General features: G+C 42.5%; 1 protein-coding gene across 2 annotated transcripts in view; it reads right to left on the reverse strand.

The window, feature by feature from the left end:
- The window catches only part of ITIH2 (inter-alpha-trypsin inhibitor heavy chain 2), a 50,529-nt gene that overhangs the window by 5,161 nt on the left and 26,263 nt on the right, over nt 1–19,105 (reverse strand). Inside the window, exons 17-20 of one of the 2 annotated variants that reach the window (XM_063308444.1) lie at nt 12,336–12,455; nt 10,518–10,598; nt 7,759–7,872; nt 6,068–6,266 (exon numbers count right to left, since the gene is read on the reverse strand). In XM_063308444.1, coding sequence (XP_063164514.1) covers nt 6,068–6,266; nt 7,759–7,872; nt 10,518–10,598; nt 12,336–12,455 — 514 coding nt within the window. The remainder of the gene's footprint in view (nt 1–6,067; nt 6,267–7,758; nt 7,873–10,517; nt 10,599–12,335; nt 12,456–19,105) is intronic. The other variant, XM_063308445.1, reaches the window with a different exon arrangement.

A 19,105-nucleotide genomic window follows, 5' to 3' on the forward strand; every position in this document is an offset into this window, starting at 1 on the left:
ACATAAATGCACAGATACATACAGCCTTGTTTGCCTTTCTTCATATATACACATGGATCTGCTTTTCCTTTTTCAAAACCAAAATTCTGCAGTTTTTCAGACTAGATTCTCCCCTTTTTCATAGCCAGGGGGTTGCTGCATGTATAATTTGTGGTATAAATCACCATAGAGAAATGCAGTTTGAATGTCATAGTTGTGAACTGACATTCCTTTGAGTGCAGCAATTTTTAACAGTAATCTAACTGATTCACCTTTAGTAACTGGTGCAAAAGTCTTGTCAAAGTCTAAATCTTTCCTTTGAGTGAGCCCTTTTGCAACCAACCTTGCTTTATATTTTTGGATTTTGCCATCAGCATCCCTTTTCAGTTTGAAAACCCACCTGCAACCTAGACAGCGTTCATTGGGAGGTAGATTTACCAGTTTCCATGTTTTATTTTCTTTCAAGGATGCTAATTCCTGTTGTATGGCAGAATGCCAATTTTGTGCAATCTCAGGTGGTAAAGCACTTGTTCTAAAGACTCAGGTTCTGTGAATATGTGAAAAGCCTTTACTGTTTCAGCCTGAAAACATGATGGAGGAACGCCTTTATTACTCCTCTGAGATCTGCGAGGTAATACAGGGCTTAAATTTTGACTTCTATCACTTTCCTGAGAAGCCTCTGTCTCATCAGACAGATCTTCAGTTTGCTTTTCTGGTTTAATGTCCTCATCAGGCAAAAGATCACCATCAGCAAGTCCTTGCTGTTCTCTTGTGGTGGTCAGATCAACTGGAGAGCTAGAATTTAATCTCCCCCAGTTTTGTTCAGCAAAAGAAGCTCTTTTGCCAATTATCAATTTCTCTCCCACTATGAACCTGTAGCTCCTCTGGCTTTGTTCACAGCCAACGAAGATGGCTTTCTTTGTTGTGGGGCCTCCTTTCCTTCTCTGTTGTTTTGGAATATGAACCCAAGCAGTGCTACCAAACACTCTTAGATGGTTTACCTTTGGTTTCACACCATAAAACAAATGGAATGGAGTGTCCTGAATCAGAGTTATACAATCTGTTTTGTACATAACAGGCAGTAGATATTGCCTCTCCCCAATACTTAAAGGATACATGTGAATCTTTAAGCATGCATTCCATTGCATTTTGCAAGGTTCTGCCCTTTCTTTCAGCAACACCATTTTGCTGAGGGGTGTAAGGGTTAGAAAGAATTTGTTCTATCCCCTTTTCCGGTAGGAACCTTTTGAATTTGTGAGAAAGGTACTCTCCTCCTCTATCACATTGGAGTGCAGATACAGGCCTAGGGAATTTTCCATTTGCCCATGTCACAAAACATTTAAATTTCTCAGATGCCTCATCTTTATGTTTTAAGATGTAGATAAATGTGTATCTTGAGAAATCATCAATGATGGTCATTGCATACCTTGCTTGTCCAAGACTTGGAGCAAAAGGACCAATAATATCAGAGTGTACAATTTCCAAAGGTCTAGTTGTAACTCTGTCACTGTGCTTACTCACAGGAGCTTTTAGTGTTTTGCATTCTTCGCAAACTACACAGTCTAAGTATTTGTCACAGGGTTTTATCTTTAGGTCAGCACACAGCTGTGGCATTTGTGCTATATACTTGAAATTAGCATGACCAAATCTCCTGTGCATCAGGTGTACACATTGGTCATGATATGGCGTGTTGCCAACTGCAGCCTTGCAGCTTGGCTTCCTTGCATTTTGCACAATGTACAAGGAGTCTTTTAACATGCCAGTAGCACACAATTTTCCATGTTTACGTATCTCACAACCATTTTTCTTAAATGTTATGACAGACCCTGTTGCAGCCAATTGTGCCACAGATAAAAGGTTTGATTGTAAATTTGGCACATACAACACACCTTTTACGGTTTCTCCCAAGCAGGATAAATACAAGTCACCTTGTCCCATAATTTTGGTCACAGACCCATCAGCCAAAGATACACTTTGTCTTTCAGTTTTAGACAGTGACACAAAAGAGCTTTTACAATTACATAAATGACAACTGGCCCCAGAATCTAACACCCATACATCAGAATTACCCTTCTCAGCAACCTGTGCAATTTGGGTTGTCTGAAGAGCCTTCTTCTGTGTTGCCCTTGTGTTCTTCTTCTCTGTCTTTCTACTCTTGGGTCTCAAGGCACAGTCTTTCTGCAAATGTGAAGCATTGCTGGCTGGCTAGCACTGTGGCCTCAGCTTCCTTTCTCTTCTTTTCCCTTGTTTTCTGGTACTGCAGCTTTCCAGAAGAGATGGGGGGATCTTTCCTCTCTCTTCTCCCATTCAGCGAGTAAGTGCTGTGTAACATACGATGGAGTGAGGTCTGCTTCAGGCATAGCCTCCAGGGTACAGATCAGCGTGTCCCACGTTGCATTTAGTGAGGACAGGAGGATATAGGATTTTGTGAGAGGTGTAAATTCCATTCCTCTCTCCTGCAACTCAACAAACAGCTGCTGAATATGATGCAGGTGCTCAGGAAGGCTATCTCCTTCTGCAAGGTAGGCTTTGTACAGCTTTTTTGTCAGGGTAACTTTACTCCCTGCTGTTGCCTTTACATACAAGTCTCTCAAAGCATCCCAAAGTTGCTTTGCAGACTGCATACCTCGCACGTGGACTAGCTGATTGTCCTCAACTCCCAGGATAATGGTGGCTCTAGCCCGGTCATCCTGTCTAAGCCATTCAGCACTGGGATTTGAGGGGTTTTGCTCACCAATTGGCAGCCAAAGATTCTCTCTGCGAAGATACATCTCCATCTTCAGGGCCCAATTCAAATAGTTGGTCTCTGATAGGCACTCCAGAGGCATCGCTGAGGGCTGGGAGGTAGCCATGGCTTCTTCCTTCTTTTGCAAGTCACCTCAGCTGGCTTCTTTGTCCTGTAGACCGGCAGTTGCTGGAAAATCTCCAGGTGGCTCCAAAGAAAATCTTCACAGGTCTTTGCTACCTGCTTTTAAATTGTGCATGAGGTGTGGAGCTGATCTCTCTATTCTCTCTGGGGTTTTACTGGGCTTCTTACTGGGTTTACTGGGCTGCTTACTGGGCCCATAACCTGTTGGCAGAGTGCTAGAAAGCCTTTGGCCCAGGAGAGATCAGAAAAGTCACACCCCAGTCATTTCTATAAAAATAATTTTATTTACAGAAAACAAACATATTTACAGGCTGTTTGCTGAGAGGAGAGATTTCTCTCAGCTGCATATTCTCTGCAAGCCTACACAGAAGGGAAACTGAAACTAAAACAAGTTCAGGCAAGTTCCTCCCTTAGGCAATGCAACCATTAACACATGAAAAGGGGACAATTAAATTCAACCTCTTCACCCGGCCAAAATGATTAGTTACCATAGTAACCTTAATCTGTAGTAGAAAACATATTAACAGGATGGCCATTGTTCAGATCAAGAGTCTCTCGAGCACCATCTCAGCCCCAAGTATCGAAGGGTGAATCTGTCAGTTCCTGTTCCTCCTTGTTACAAATATGTCACATTCTCTCTCCGTTTCTTATTCAGGTGCTCCTAACAAGTCCAATTCGTCAAACAGAATTTTGAACTAAATGTTTTATCCGCTTTGATGCACAATTTCTCGAAACCCAAGCATTTTGGTTTACATTTTTGCCTATTGTGCATATATTTTTATACACAGGCAAATACATACAAGTACAGATCATCATTAAAGAACTGTGTGTACCTACTGCCAACCTACCAACTATCTCCTAATGTTTGTAAACATGCTTCAGATAAAAGTGGGCTTTGGTTGTGTTTACGGCTAACCAGCCAAAATGTGCTGAAGCTGACCAGGACTGTCCATACATTTAGCCGGGAAGGCTGCTGATGGCATGGGTACAACTAACACTTGTACCCTACTTTACTCTTTTTCTGTATTTTATTAATATATTAACATTATTAAGTATCCCCCTCCCCAAGTCCTGTTGTGGTGCCTCATCATGGTGGTAGGGTGTTCAAAGCCAGAGTTCTCACCCAAGGTACAAATGACCAGGCTCAAATCATCATATTTTGGACAGACTATGCAAAGACCTAGCTCTCTGGAGAAATCTATAATTTTTAGATGTTGTGGGTTCATATGAAAGCAGAAAGCCATAGGTTGGTGATAGTTGTATGCTATACTCCGCAAATGGGTATCAGTCTGTTTTGAACCATGATTGAAGTATAAACCTATGCAAATGTAACCATGGGAAAGAATTGATATAAATCCAAAAACATGATTGGTTTGATTGTTTATGATGAAAGAGTGAGAGAATTAGTGAAGGATTCAGGGATGATTAAACGTTCTTAATTTGGAACAGATTATTATTTGGTCTAAAGTAGATTTGGGGAAAAGCGGATATGGAGGGAAAGGAAGGAAAGGAAAGAATCAAGAGTGAAAGTAGAATGAACAGAAAGTAACTTCTACTTTCATATGAACCCACAACATCTAAAAATTATAGATTTCTCCAGAGAGCTAGGTCTTTGCATAGTCTGTCCAAAATATGACTAGGCAAGATAGACTAATCACCCAACCGAATGAATGGAAAAAAGACATAAGGAAAGCAGATGTGGAAGCTGCTTGGAACAGAGGTTTATGAATTACATTACAGAGTGAAAGAGAATGACTGCTTCAAAATAGGAGGTGAGTTGAAGTTATTGCGCAACGTATGTAGAGGTAGCTTAGTCATAAACAAAGAAGCCAAATAGATTTTAATGGGAAAAAAAGATTGCTTTCGAAGTGGGTGAAGAATGCTAAGCAAGGAGACTCAACAGACTGAGTGGAATTAAAATAAAAGAGATGGAATGATTGGAGATGAAAGTGAAGGGAGGGCAGGGAGGGAGGAGTGTTTTCAAGGCCTGTATCAGAATGACAGTAATTTGTTGAAGAGTTGAGTTGAAATGAATGCTATATATGTTGCTGTGCAAGAAAAATGATAAAAAGAAAATCATAAATGCCAGGAGAACATCGAAAAAATGGTAAGGCTGAAGATGCAGATGGTATGATGGAGAAAGGTTAAAATATGGATGCATATGGAATGGCTCAGCAAGTTCTTTCCTCTGTGGGGGAAGACAACATTCATGTCTGAAGACTGGAAGAATGCCATTACTCTCCACCCACAGAAACAGAAGAGTAACAAGAGCAAATTAAAAACCTACAGAGGGATTAGCTTGGGGGTGGGGGTGGGGGGGGTAAAAGGAGAGGAAATAGGGTCAAGAATGAAAAGAGGTTCAGAGATGTGGATTGAACACAAGCGTGAGTAACCAGTACAAAAGAAGTGCACTGAGGTGGTTGCAATGTGAATGAGGACCCCATAGCAAAAGAAATACATGAAGGAAGAGTGAAAGGGAAGATGGAGAAAGTTGGGGATGACTGAAGTGAAAGGAGCTTTCCTCAAAAGGAAAAAAGGAAAAAATATAAAGGACCAAGGACCATGTATGTACAAAGAGATGTGTGCACCTAACAGAAGTAAGGCTGTCTCCAGGGTCTGGAAAGGTATCCTGAATGGTGTTGGTGTAAACCAGACGTAGTTAAATTCTGTCCTTTTCTCTTAAGTCCTGTCTCCAATTTACCTCCTTATCACTTCATACTATTTCTGTCATGAGTAAGGATGGCGAGCAGGGGGCTCCCATCCAGACTGTCAAGCGCATGCGTAGCACTGAGGAATTAAGCAACCATTCAAAGAGACACAGATCGGGACCGCCTTAACCCTTGGGGGTTATATGGCGGGGTTTTTCCCACGCTTCCTCAGTTTGTTAGGATTCTTGTTAAGTACTAGTAATAAATATTAGAGACCAAGTCGTTGTCTCAGTGTGTTTCCTGGTAATCAGGACAATTTCACTGTACTTTGCTTAATGATGCATATCTGAAAAGGAATAGTATGATGAAGGTGTTTGTGTATATATATGTGTGTGCGTATATACAGACACATTATTTTCCGTGACACACTTCACTGCCGCAGTTAGTTTCTTTAAGCAATCCTGAACTGCAACAATAAAAGAAAATTTCCCTCCGCTGACATAAAGCCACGGGGAAACAGAAATGAACAGAAACCAAGGACCAAGTACAAAATCAGATGCCATGATTTTACCTCCTCCGGATGAGTCTTCCTGTCTCTGACCAGGAAAGAGAATGGGTGGAAGAACCATCCTTCAAGGTGATGGTCTCAGTGCTGACTTCGACCTTTAAGCCTTTCATTTCAAAATTAAATCCAATCTTGCCAAAGTAGGTGTTCAGTTTATTATTCAAGAACTTCTTGGCTCCAGTGAGCTGCCCATTAATTGTAATTCCTGCAAAAGGGGAGAGGGGAGGAAGAGGAAGAAGAAAATAGTAGTATTGGCAGCTTCCAGATCCACGTGATAGGAAAACTATGGTGTACAGGTCAAAGAAGCTATTTGTATAATTGGTATGGAGGAATTCTCTAAATTTGCTTGCAAAAACGAACACGATATTTTAACCCATTTTTATATACTACTAGTTATGGATAAGCCTCGCGTGGTGCAGGGTGGTACGCGGCAGTATTGCAGCCGAAACTCTCCCCACGACCCAAGTTCAATCCCACTGGAAGCTGGATTCTCTCTCGGGTAGCTGGCTCAGGTCGGCTCAGCCTTCCCTCCTTCCGAGGTTGGTAAAAGGAGGACCCGGCTTGCTGGGGAAGGTGACAGCTGGGGAAGGCAATGGCAAACCACCCCGCTTTCGTCTGCCAAGAACATGTGAAAGCGGCGTCCCCCCAAAGGGTCAGATGTGACTCAGTGCTTGCACAGGGGGCCTTCCATCTTTCACACAATTATGGATGCTTAAGGTGAAGTGTTTATTTATTTATCCCAGCATATCCATATATGCTTAAGGTGAAATATCTATCCCAGCCCATCCATCTCACTTTACTATCAAACTTTGAGCACAGTCAGGATTTTCCAAGAGTCACACCTGGAATTCATCTCTACTGTCCCATCCTTATCCTACCGAGCCACAATTCCTGAACTGCTAGGAGCCACCCCTTAGCTTGTAGAAATCTAGGCCATTGGCTGTGGTCACTCAATTCAAGCCATCCCTTTGCTAGGTCCTTTCCCTCATCTCCAAGCATCAGCTGCACATGATCCAGGAGTCCTGGGTCAATGGTCTATTGGCCTTTTTAAAGTCATCTCAGGCCCTGCAAAAGAAGCTGAGAGGCTGTTACTCCTTTCTCACTTCTTAGCTTATTTATTTATTATATATTTTGATAGAGCTAATGGGAAAAAATTAAAAATCTGTGGTGCTACAATCAGGGTTGGTGCCATTATGGGCAGAATCTTGGCATGGGGAGGACTTTCACCCTTCCTTGATCATTCATGCCTCATGAAATGGCAACAGAGATAGAGTGCCTAGAGAAGGCTTGCTTTTGCACGGCCACTCTAGGATTATGTCTCACTAGGGAAATGATGAACCAACTCTGTGGGCTGGGAAGCTGCTTGTGCAACACAACGGATCAGGAAGAGTTCCTTTAGCTCCAACATACGTGGCTGTTCCAGACAAAAACTAACCTCTTCTTAACCATTTGTTAGTGTGTTTGTGAACAATGCTAATCCCCTCTAAGGTTAACAGTTGTTATGTATTACTTCTCCCAGTCTCACCCTCAGGAGACCTGAGCACTCTATCCCCAACTGGGAGACAGTGGCTTGCATCCCAGAGTGATTTTGCTAGCTTTTGACTTGTTCTCAGATTCAATACTATGATTCAGAAAACCATTTTCCCCAACCCCACTTACGTCTCTCAATTAAACCACAGATTGCACTTTTCTCTTACCAGACTCTGCATCTGAAATTAAATTCAGGATGGCCCCTGGTTCAGAATCAATATTGAAGCAGATGTTCTTCTGTTGCCTTGGAAGGTTGATGATAAAATGGGGATCGTTGTCCACTAGAAACAAAGGGAATGCCTCAGATAATGTGAAAGAGCCCTTCCTAAACATATTGCAAGTCTTACATCGCATATCTGTAGCCACAGCCACTAAAAGAGTTCAGAGTGGTTGTCTAATCATGTTGACTTCTGGAAATGCAAAGACTTGCTGTCTTGGTTATCCCAGGAAGAATAATCATGTGGGGCCATATCCATGGACATGGTTCTTTGCAAAACTCTTGAAGGAAAAGCTAGGATTCTGGGCTCAAAGAAAACATTTCTACAGTTGTACAGTTTGCCCAAGAAGGGGGGCAGGGGAGAAAAGAAATAGGCTGGGAGAGATCATGAATAATAAAAGGGAAGGAATGGGTGATCAAAACTCTACTTTTATAAGGTGGCATCTCTCTGTTACATCTCTATATAGTATATTTATGGCAAAGGAACATGATGGTGAAATGAAGATTTATTGGTGTATCTGTGCATGAGATTTGTGTCCCATCTTCCTTTAGGAACTCAAGGTAGCATATATAGTGCTCCCTCCTCTTATTTTTCCGCATAACAATGTGAGGTAGGTTGGGCTGAGAGAGAGCGACTGTCCCAAAGTCCCCCAGGAAGCTTTTGGGGCTGAGAGGGCAACTAGAATCTAGGTCTCCCCACTCCTGGTCCAATACCTTCACCTCTATGCCACAAATGGATTTCCAAAGATTAAATAGAAACCATTGATCTACTCCAAGGAAGGACAGACTTTATGAACCCAGGCAAAATCCTGTATGATGTCCAGTTTCCTTGCCTTGTCAATCACAGGTTGCCAACTCCAGTTGAAAGTAATCCTGGAGGCTTCCACAATAAAAGAGCGGATGTGACACACAGAAGCATATTCAAAACAACAAAAAACAGAAGGGTCAGCCTCGACAGGTAAACCAGATAGAAATCATGACCAGATGAGCTAATTCCACTTTATTGTAAAGCTACATTGACAGAATCTTGCAAGTCTGAAAGTACAAATCTCCCACTGTTTCCTCTATAGCCCAAGAATTTAGGGAGGGTCCCTCTGAGCCTCTTGCCCTGCCCACTATCCAGCTGTGGGCTATGCTGCCTCTTATCTGACCATTTCCTTGGTCGTGCCTCTTCACCTGGTCTCCCAAGGTCTTTCCCACATACCATTACAGGCAGGGCTAGGAGATATCCATCTATCTCTCTGTCTGCCTGCTTGTCTGCAATGGCTTCTCTTTATCGATCTGCCCATTATTTCTCTCTCTCCTGATTAAAATCAATTGCCTTGAAATAATGAGTCCCATTTATGAAACTAACTGATCCCCATATCTGGATAGCACTCATTCACACACACATATGCAAACATGTGATGAGGAGGAGGAGGAGGAAGGGTGATTGGAAAGGCTACCTCAGTAAAAGAGAAAGTATTGAGTAAAGAGTGGAAGATGGAATTGAGCACAGAAGAAAAAAAAAAGCAAGAGAATTCCTGTTCTGCCTTTACTGAAATGGGTAAATTCACCAGGCAAGCCACTCTTTGCAAGCAAAAACTAATCTTCAGTTTCTTCTGAAGCGATCTTATATTCTCATTAGCAAATGTAAAGGAAGCCCTCAGTTCACAAGAAATCATTTGGGGGATCTAACTTTCCTATAGGGTAAATATATTTGAATGCAGTCAAAACCTGCTTCTCCCACTTACTTAATAACTGTGATTTCCTTTTTTTCAGAAATCAGTAAAGGAAAGTCCTTCTCTCCAACATAAAACCACAGGGATAACAGATAACACAGAGAAAAAAGGAACTGCTTAATCTTAAAATGCATCCCATTTCAAATTAATGAATGTATTAATTTATCCAACATGCACTTCTCATCCAGCATGCACTTCATTTCCCAGAAATACATAAACACCATCTCATCCCACAGCTGAGTGATAGAGTACGTGTTTTGAAGGCCAGCTGTTCCACGTTCAGTTTATACCAGTCCAGAGCAGGGTTGCAGAACCCTGGGTTCATGCCCTGAAATGTTGCTGCTAAGTTTTGTTGACTAGACTGACTGGACAGTCCAGTGGTCTAAGCTGATATGAAGCAAAATACTAGATTCCCCAGTTCTTCTCAAGTTGCAACTCAGCAAGGCCAACACGCCCTGATACTGAAACTAGCCAATGCCATATTTGCAAGAAAAGTAAATACCACTCCTTCCCTACCTCTGATGCCCAAGGACTTCCCTATTTTACCACTTCCAAACCCCATCCCAGCATCTGGTCTACTTGGAATGAGATGGAGGTCATGGAAAGGGTTCAAGAAGCCATGGAGATTATCATGCCTTATCCTGTCCAAGGACTTCTTTGAAGCATGTGATAGGCCACAGGTAGATGCTGGACCAAATCTGTATCCACAACTTGACATCATCCAGCCAACACTGCATATTAACTGGAGTTGATGGAATTGATGGTCCCACCACTACCATCACTACCAGCAAAGTCATGTTGTTGAAGGCTGGTTTAGATGGATCAGTAAATGTCTTGCCTATCATGTATGAACTACATCTAGCAGGGGGCAAGAACTTCCTTCAGCATGCTGCAGATCCTAGGATATGGGAAGGCAGCTCCTCCCATGTATCAGGCCCCTCTGAACCAAAGAAGCAATGCAGTAGAGAGCGGGTACAATTTCCTCTACCTGAATGTATCCTCTTGCTGTCAGCTGGGTTCTTTGACAGGGTGCTGGAGTTATCAGCCTTGTGCCCTAAAATTAAAAAGCCTGTTGTGGAAGAAGATGGATTAAATCTAATTATCTCACTGAGTAGCAGTCAATTCTTGTGGGAAAAAGAGTTTCAGAGAAAATGATATGCTTCCATTCCTTGTCACAAAATGTTTCTGGGAATGATGGCTTCACTGAATTTATTGGAGACGACCTGGTTGTTGTATTTAGGACTTTGAATGGGCCCCAACACTATCAATGATTGTTACGAAAAGAAGGGTTGTATTTGACTCGAGAGAGCCAATATTTTATTAATAAGTTGCATCTGCTACTTGATACAACCCTCTTCCTTGTCCTTCACTCAGGTGTAGTTTTGTAAATTCTGTTTCAACAGTATCAAAGTCATTAATGAAGATATGATCAGATACATGTTTCAGGGAGTTCTATAGGGTGGTATTAATAGCTGCCAGCAGAACTCAAAGAAAATAAGTTTTTATAATATGTCAGGTATGGTGTGTATTGGGTTCTTCTATGGCATTCCGTAAGTTCGGAACTCTTTCCCTTTTTGAAAAAAATCATAAAGTGGTTCTTACTTTTTTAACTGCAAGTGTTCTCAGTGTCCCAGAATGTAACATCATTAGGAACAGAATGTAACAAGATGTTTTCCACTGTTGATTGCCTTCTCAAAAAGTTTTCTGTTCAAGTTTTAAAATGTATGATGACTGCACTGAAACCTGTCTGTGAAGGGTATGTGTGGAATAAATGGGCAACAGGTTAGGTGGAATATTAATTGCCTTCATCTCATTTTCTTTTCAGACTGGCTGTCCACTCAATATCCTTAAGCCAAATTAGTTGAAGACTAGGGGCTCTGTTGGCGTTACATGCAAAGCCTAGCTAGCTTTAACTTTGGTTAGATTAGTGTAATCCAGGGTTTCTCAACCTTAGCCACTTTAAGATGTGTGGCCGACTGGCTGGGGAATTCTGGACATTGAAGTCCACCCATCTTAAATGGGCCAAGGTTGAGAAACCCTGGTGTAATCTATTATACTGGCTTGGTGTATTGTGCCAACCGCCAACTTTATAGTCTAGACTGGTGTTTCTCAATCTTGGCCACTTTAAGATGGGTGGGCTGGCTGGGGAATTCTGGGAGTTGCACACTGGTCTAGCAAATGAGATAATTTGGTACGCTGGTTAATGATGTTGTGCAATTGCACACTCTTCATATGCATATATTAACAATATTTTGTATTTGGGACAATTAAGGGATTAATGATATGGTATTTTATAGCTTGGGTATGGCATTTGGATCAAATCCCATATGCACTAATGCCAGTCCCTTTCTTCCAGGGCTATTAGCACATCTATTCCCATCATTCTAAGAAAACTGTAACTGTAATCCATCATGCATTCATTATACTTCAGTTTCTCTACATGGTCCATCCCATAGTTACAGCTGGGGCAAATCTATCAAATTCAGGGTGGCTTCAGATTCTTATTCTCTCCCTTTGGGCCCACCGCTGTATGTGTTGCGTTAAAAAGAATCTTTAGAAAGTTAGACATTTTTTTCTGTGTAACTTCTAAAAACATTATTTTAAAAGCAATTGACTGCCCCCCCCCCCAATATATACTTGCAACCACTTTCTCTTAACGTGCCAATGTTTTGTGCAATCTTTTCTGGATTGCAAATTAAATTGGATATGAGCATATGAGCAGATTTTGGTTCATACCCTCCTTGGGAAAATATGAATGAGATTGGTTCACATCTGGATAAAGGGGAGTCAGTCCAACATTTGTTACCTGCAGGTATGGCAGAAGTTGGACCCATGACAACAGCTAAGGGACCCCCTGATTTCGTTGCGGGCTTCACCCAGGATGGAATGGAATTGTCAGTCAGTTCTTGGTCAATAACTAAGGATCCTGTTTAGATAAATGAAGGAGATAAATGTAATGGGTGATTAATACATGCACAATAGAATGCTTGGGCTAGATGTAGTTTTGGTTACATGATGTATTTTCTTTTTATCATTTCTGGTCCTTCCTTTTCATCATTACTAGTAATACAAAACCATTTTTTTTTTAAGGCATAGTTTAGCGTGTGATGATCTTACACTCTCTCTGATATCCCTAGGCAACATTTCTTCCTATCAACAAGAGTGACTAGACTGCTGGGAATGGGGATCATGTAAGATGGAGAGGGGAAGGATGGAGTTTCAGAGAGAAAAGGAATGCCTGTAGAAATAAGATACCCTTGTCAGTAAGTCAACAGAGCAGCGTTTCTCAGCCAGGGCTCCGTGGCACCCTAGAGTTCCATGAGAGGTTACTGGGGTTCCCTGGGAGCTCATGATTTATTTAAAAAATTATTTCAAATTCAGGCAACTTCACATATCTACAGGCCTACACCTGAAACGAATATGATGATTTTGTAACTTCTGGCCTCTGTTTGAGCCTGAATGTGCAGGGGTTCCCCGAGGCCTGAAAAATATTTCAAGGGTTCCTCCAGGGTCAGAAGGTTGAGGAAGGCTGTCGTAGAGGCATCTGCAGAACCTAATCAGAAACTCATGCGGTCCAAGGAAGAGACCTGTGGAGGAGACTTAGCCCCAAACAGAGCTGGAAATCTGTGTTCCTCCAAATCTGTTTGACCTTTCATCAGTGGTCAGAGAAGTTAGATGATATCTAGGGAATCTAACTAGAAGCTTGGGAAATCCAGAGAAAAGACCTAAGTGATGAGACATCTGTGATCTTGTTCATCTGAAACAGCCTGTGGTCCTTCATATATTTTTGACATTTGACCATTACCAGTAGCCAGAGATAATGGGACTTGCAGTTTGGCAACATCTCTATGAATAGCGTATGTTTACTAGCTCTTTAACTCAACATTCCCTTTAGGGAAGCCTATATGAAAGAGGGGAATAAATATTTGGCAACCTGTCTTTGTTACTATGGGAAATCTGAACACACAGTAATGTCTTTGGGCCTTTCGCTCCCCACTCCACCTCAAAAATCTTCAAAGATTCATGGATCACATTTTCCATGATTGTTTGGACAAGCTCTTGATAGTTCATTTAGATGATTGGTGGATTTACTCTGAGGATCCTGCCCTCCATAATAATCAGATCTGAGCAATTCTTCAACACCTTCATCAACAACAGCCTCCATGTTGTGCCAGAGAAATATCCCTTTGTCATGCCTGCTACTGTATTTCCTCTGAAGGAATTCAGATGTCTTTAATTCACTTTCCCTGCACTCCTCCTTGTACAGCATTTCTTGGGCTCTGCCAATTTCTACTCTAAATTTATTCTCAACTTTGCTGCATTGACCATACCATTGATTTGTCCTCTTAGGGTCAGGGTTTCCTTTAAGAGGGATCTTACGAGATTCACATCAGCTTATATAGCAAAGGAGTGGCAGAATCTGGATGGTGTCAGATAGAGACTCTGTTAACAAAGCTTTACAATAAAGTAGGATTAGCTTATCTGGTTGCATTTCCTGTCTGGTCTACCTGGTAAGGCTGACATTAATCTTGCAAGTCTGAAAGTACAATTCTCCCACCATCTCCTCTACAGTCTGAAAAGCTAGGGAGGGTCCCTTCTGAGCCTCTTGCCCCACCCACTATGCAGCTGTGGGCTATGCCCCTCTTATCTGACCATTCCCTAGGCAGAATCTCTTCATTCCATCTCCCAAGGTCTTTCCCACATACCATTATACTGACTGTTATCATGGCTGTGGCTTTTCCTCCTTTCTCCCAAGGTCATTCTCACAGACCATTACAAAAGGACGATGTTTCTTCATGACACATTTGTCCCTGTGCCAAGCCTCATATTGGCAAACCTCCTAGTTTGCTGCAGACCCCCCCCCCCAGTCCGCAAAGAACTGGGAATGCAATATCCTTGGATTTTATACGTCAAGGATCTTGATGCCATTTTGGTGCTAATCAATTTTTTCTCCAAGATGGCTCACTTCATTCCCTGTCGTGGCCTCTCTCCACCCCCGAGATAGCTTGTCTGCTCAATCAACAGCCTTTTCACAATCGCTATTTCCCCAAACATCTGCTTCCTGATAGGGGGTCACAATTTATGGCACATTTTTGGAGAGCCTTATTTCACAGTTGAATGTGAAGCCCCACTTGTCCTCTGCCCATCATCTATAGTTTGATGGAGAGGAAAAAAAGCTATCTTAGATCAATTGCTATGTTAACTGCCAGCAAGACATTTCACCAGACAATTGGCCACAATCGAATCTGCTTATAATAACAGTTAATGTCTCCATTTAGTGACTGCCATTTCAGACCAACTGCTAGCATCTTGTCCTCCTGTTGAGAGCCTCCTGGCCCTCTCCCATCCCCCAAAGCTCCTGATTCTTCCAGGACACACAGAAGAGGAGAAGGTAGACTATGGAAAAGGGATAGGGTGAGGCATAAGCAGAAAGCCAGAGGTTGTCAGGGCAGAGATGTCAATTATGTCAACAACCAATGAGTGCTTAGCTTCATGAAGCAACACCCCCCCAACCCCCTGAAATGTTGGGAAAGCAGCAGTGGGGCTAAGCTGCTATGGGCATAAAGAGGAATTGTAGCCCATCTCTGACAAAGGGCTATCAGCTGTTTAATGCAGTTCAGGCTAATTGCAATAATGTTGGGTTGGCTATTGGAAGTTTCTGTTGAAGTCAAGCCTAACAGCCAAGCTAAGGCATATTGTCACATTCAGTGTTTCAATGTGCATTGTACATCGTAACGTTTCGCATGCCAAGGCGCTGACACGCGTTTCTGGTTGGAAGGGAGCTGCTGGGAGACCTTGCACCAAGCTCTCTATCTGTGCTCATTAAAATGGAATGTGTTTGGGTTATCTTCCCTGTTCAAGGTCTTTTTCACGTTGATCAGCAGAAGTCGTTAGAAGCACCTGGGATTGTGAATTTGAGACGATTATGGGGGGGGGGCTTCATTTGTATCGGGGGTTATTTAGTTTGATTTTAGGCGCACTTTCCCCCATTCTCAGCTTTCTTTGTGTTTGCATTCTATTTTATAATAAACCAGATTTTATTAAGCTTTGCTTTATGAGTCTGAGAATTTTTATGAAATAGGCATTCATTACACATATAAAGTTATGGGTCAGAGAATTACAGCTGAGTCCTGGTCAGGGGAGCATGACAATCTGGAAGCCAAAAGCATCTCAAAATTTAACTCCAAACCCTGATGATTTCAGGTCCTATCCAAACTTTCAGTAATACTAGTTCTAATCTTCTGTGGGTTTCCAACTTCATCCAAGAAACTAGGTCTGTGGGGTAGACGATGGGAGATGCACAGCCAACAGTTTCCACATTCTGCCAGTCTTCTTTTCTGAGAACTGGCAGACAGTCCTATAGCCAATGAGCAATCTTCCTTTTATACAAAAAGTAAACTGCATTGTCCTCAGTAGCCCCTAATAGAAATATTTTAGACCTCTCACTTTTCCCGGAAATGCAACCAAGGTCAATACCCAGCACAACTTTCGCAATATACACTGCATCTGCCAGATGGCAAACAGGGGACCGGACTGAGAGACATTCAGTCGGTTCATGAAGGGTGTGAAAACCCTGCCATTAGCTACTCAGTGAGGGGCAGTCTCAATTCAGGACATGACACGGACGAGAGAGGACAGTGACACCAGCTTTCATTTGTGTGTTTTTATTTCAGTGCCATATGCCCCTACCCCAAGGTGTATCGCTATTTAAAGAATATTTGAAGAAGTTTTAAAAGCCAGCTTTCCTCAATCTGGTGCTTTCTTAGTGAACCAAACTACAGTTCCCATGAAAGCTGGGAATTGTGGAAGTTGTAGCCCAGCCCCCATGGAAAGGGGTTCCCAGATGGGGGAATTGCAATTGAATTAGACCACTTGTCCCTCCTCTTCCTGCACCCACTCTGCTGCTATGATCACCTCTGACTGACTATGAAATAGCGGCTGCATTCACACAACTTGCTAAACGTGGTTACTAAATTTACCCAATTAATATAATAGATGGTACTGAAAACTAAGTAAGCCATCTGGGCTCACGTAACAGGACCTTCTGTCTCTGAGGATTTCTGCCTGCTTGTAATGGTATGTGAGAATGACCCTGGGAGACAGGAGGAAGAGCCGCAGACTGGACAACTGCTGTGTAAAAGACATCTCAGCCCACAGAAGGAGAGAGGGTTTGGGAAGCGTTTCAGAAGGGACCCTCCCTAGTTTTCTGGAGACTAAGAGGGAAGCCAGGAGACATGCCTTCTGTGTTGTAGCACCTGCCCTATGGAACAGCCTCCCACATGAGATTTGGAGGGTCCCAGCCTTCTTTGTCTTCCAGAAGGCTGTTAAGACCTGGCTTTTTCTCCAGGTGTTCGGCTCGGGAGGTTAGTCAATATACATATGTCTATTTCACAAGTTTGTCATATGGTGCCTCTTCCCCCCCAACCCCCATTATTTTATCTGGTTATAAGGTTCTTTTATATCATTTTTAGCAAGTTGGTTGTTCAGCACTGAGTTATGTATTTAGGGGGGGGCATATAAGTTTGTTGATTAATACCATACTAGGCTATGAAAACCAGCCAAGGGTGAAACTAGCCAGGCTTTGGCATTTCTATCTGTGCACCTGCAAGGTTTTTCACCAACTTGCTGAGCCCCCACCCCAAATAAAGGAAGGTTAATGCTACGTTTGGCATTTTGCACGAATGTCAGGATGATTTTAGTGTACTGTATATACCAGTGTTTCTTCTCCACTTTAAGACACGTGGACTTCAACTCCCAGAATTCCCCAGCCAGCCATGGTATAGATGCATTGTCAGGTCAGGGTGGGGGCTGGCAATGCTGCAGAGAACAGCAGCAAAAAAGGATGCTGAGCTTGGGTAACATAAGAATAAGGTACAGGTTGTCAGGCTCTGTTGCTTACAAGGACAACGGGTGGGAACTCAGCAAATCCTGGGAGTCTTTCAGTGCACAGGAACAGGAGACCCAGGATGGAAAAAGGAAATATTTTTCCTTTCCTTTGGAGAAGGCAGCTATCAAGCCAAGATAGCGCTATATTACTGGCCAAAATAACACTACATTACTCTCCAGAACAATCTATCAGCCTTGCAACTTTAGTGGTATGAAGGGTGTTATTATTGCCTCAGTAGAAAGAAGTATCACTAGGGCATTTGCATAACATCCCTTAACTTAGTTACTGAATTAACATATTGGGGGGGGGTTGTCCAATATATGGAATCCTTAACTAACCAAACAGGCCAGGTTCACGATCATGGTAATCAAAGCGAACAGGCAAACAATAAACCTTCAACAGGTAACCAACTTCAACAACTGTCTCAGAAGAAATTCAAAAGTAAACTTCAGGCATCCTGGAACTAAGGTGGAAAAAATGGAAGCCACGAAATGGTTGGTGAAATTGGAAGGGATCTCAGCACCACATTGAGATTTAAGTAGAGAAACAGTCACGCAAATGCCACTTAAATGCATTTCCGCTCCTATTTTTAGTCCTCGTCTTGGTTTGGTCTCTGTACTATTCTCCAACACCTAGCAGACACAAGCAAGGAAAACAAGCAACATAGAGAATTCACACTCCACACGCACAAAGAGGATCAAAGCTAGCTTGTTCCCTTCCTCTTGGCCCTACAGTCAGTCCTTGCTTACCAATGGCCTCGTTTAGCAACCATTCGAAAATGCAATAGTGTAAAATCCCAGCTTCGTGGGTAATCCTTGCATGTGCAACCACTGCAGCTGTCCACAGTTGTGGGATCGCCATTTGTGTGCTTCGCAACTGGCTTGCGACAAGCAGAGTTAACAGAGAAGGCAGAAACAAAATTGTAAGTCGCAGTCAACCGCGGCGCTTTGCTTAACGACCAAAGGGGAAGTGAGGTTATAAGTCCGGTGCGGTCACATGATTTTCCACGTAGCGATGGAGTTCTGGTCCCAACTCCCACTAAGCAAGGACTACCTGTATTATGAACTTGGTTGTAATGTGGGAATGACTTTGGAGAACGAAGGAAATCAATAGAGAGAAAGAAGTTTTCATCCCCACTCAGTGTATCCTTAATTGACTTCCGCATAAGTTCATTAAAAAAAAAGTCCTTCCTGTTCAGGCAGGGATATTAAAGGCCAAGGAGAAAATGCAGTGATGGGGGGCAAGCCATGTAGGGCCACTCTGGGAGATTCAGCTGCTAAATCAGGATTTCATTGGCTCCCTAAGTTTCCCACGCAGTTGATACTAACTGTACTTTTGTCAACTCTTAACAAGGGTTGTTCTGCTAAGGATACTGGTCAGCGAGAAACCATACCCTTTTCCTGGTTATTGTGTTACAAACATATACTCATTTTCAAGGTTCTTTTTTCCCCAAGCTGGTAGGCAATATTCAGTGGCTATTGAGCAGGCTTCCTCTATAATGTGCTATTTTGGTTTTTAAAGGCTGCATTCCCACAACGGGCTTAACCAGGCCAATTACCAGCCTTGCAGCTGCATTCTCACAATATTTTAAATTTTGCTAGTGATAAGTCTGGTTAGGTTTCTTTGTGGCTTGGTGCATTGGGAGAACCCACCCAGTCCATTGGATTAGGTTTTGGTTCCATCTGTTT

The sequence above is a fragment of the Candoia aspera genome, chromosome 7 (assembly GCF_035149785.1).
Source record: "Candoia aspera isolate rCanAsp1 chromosome 7, rCanAsp1.hap2, whole genome shotgun sequence".
Taxonomy (NCBI): Eukaryota; Metazoa; Chordata; class Lepidosauria; order Squamata; family Boidae; genus Candoia; species Candoia aspera.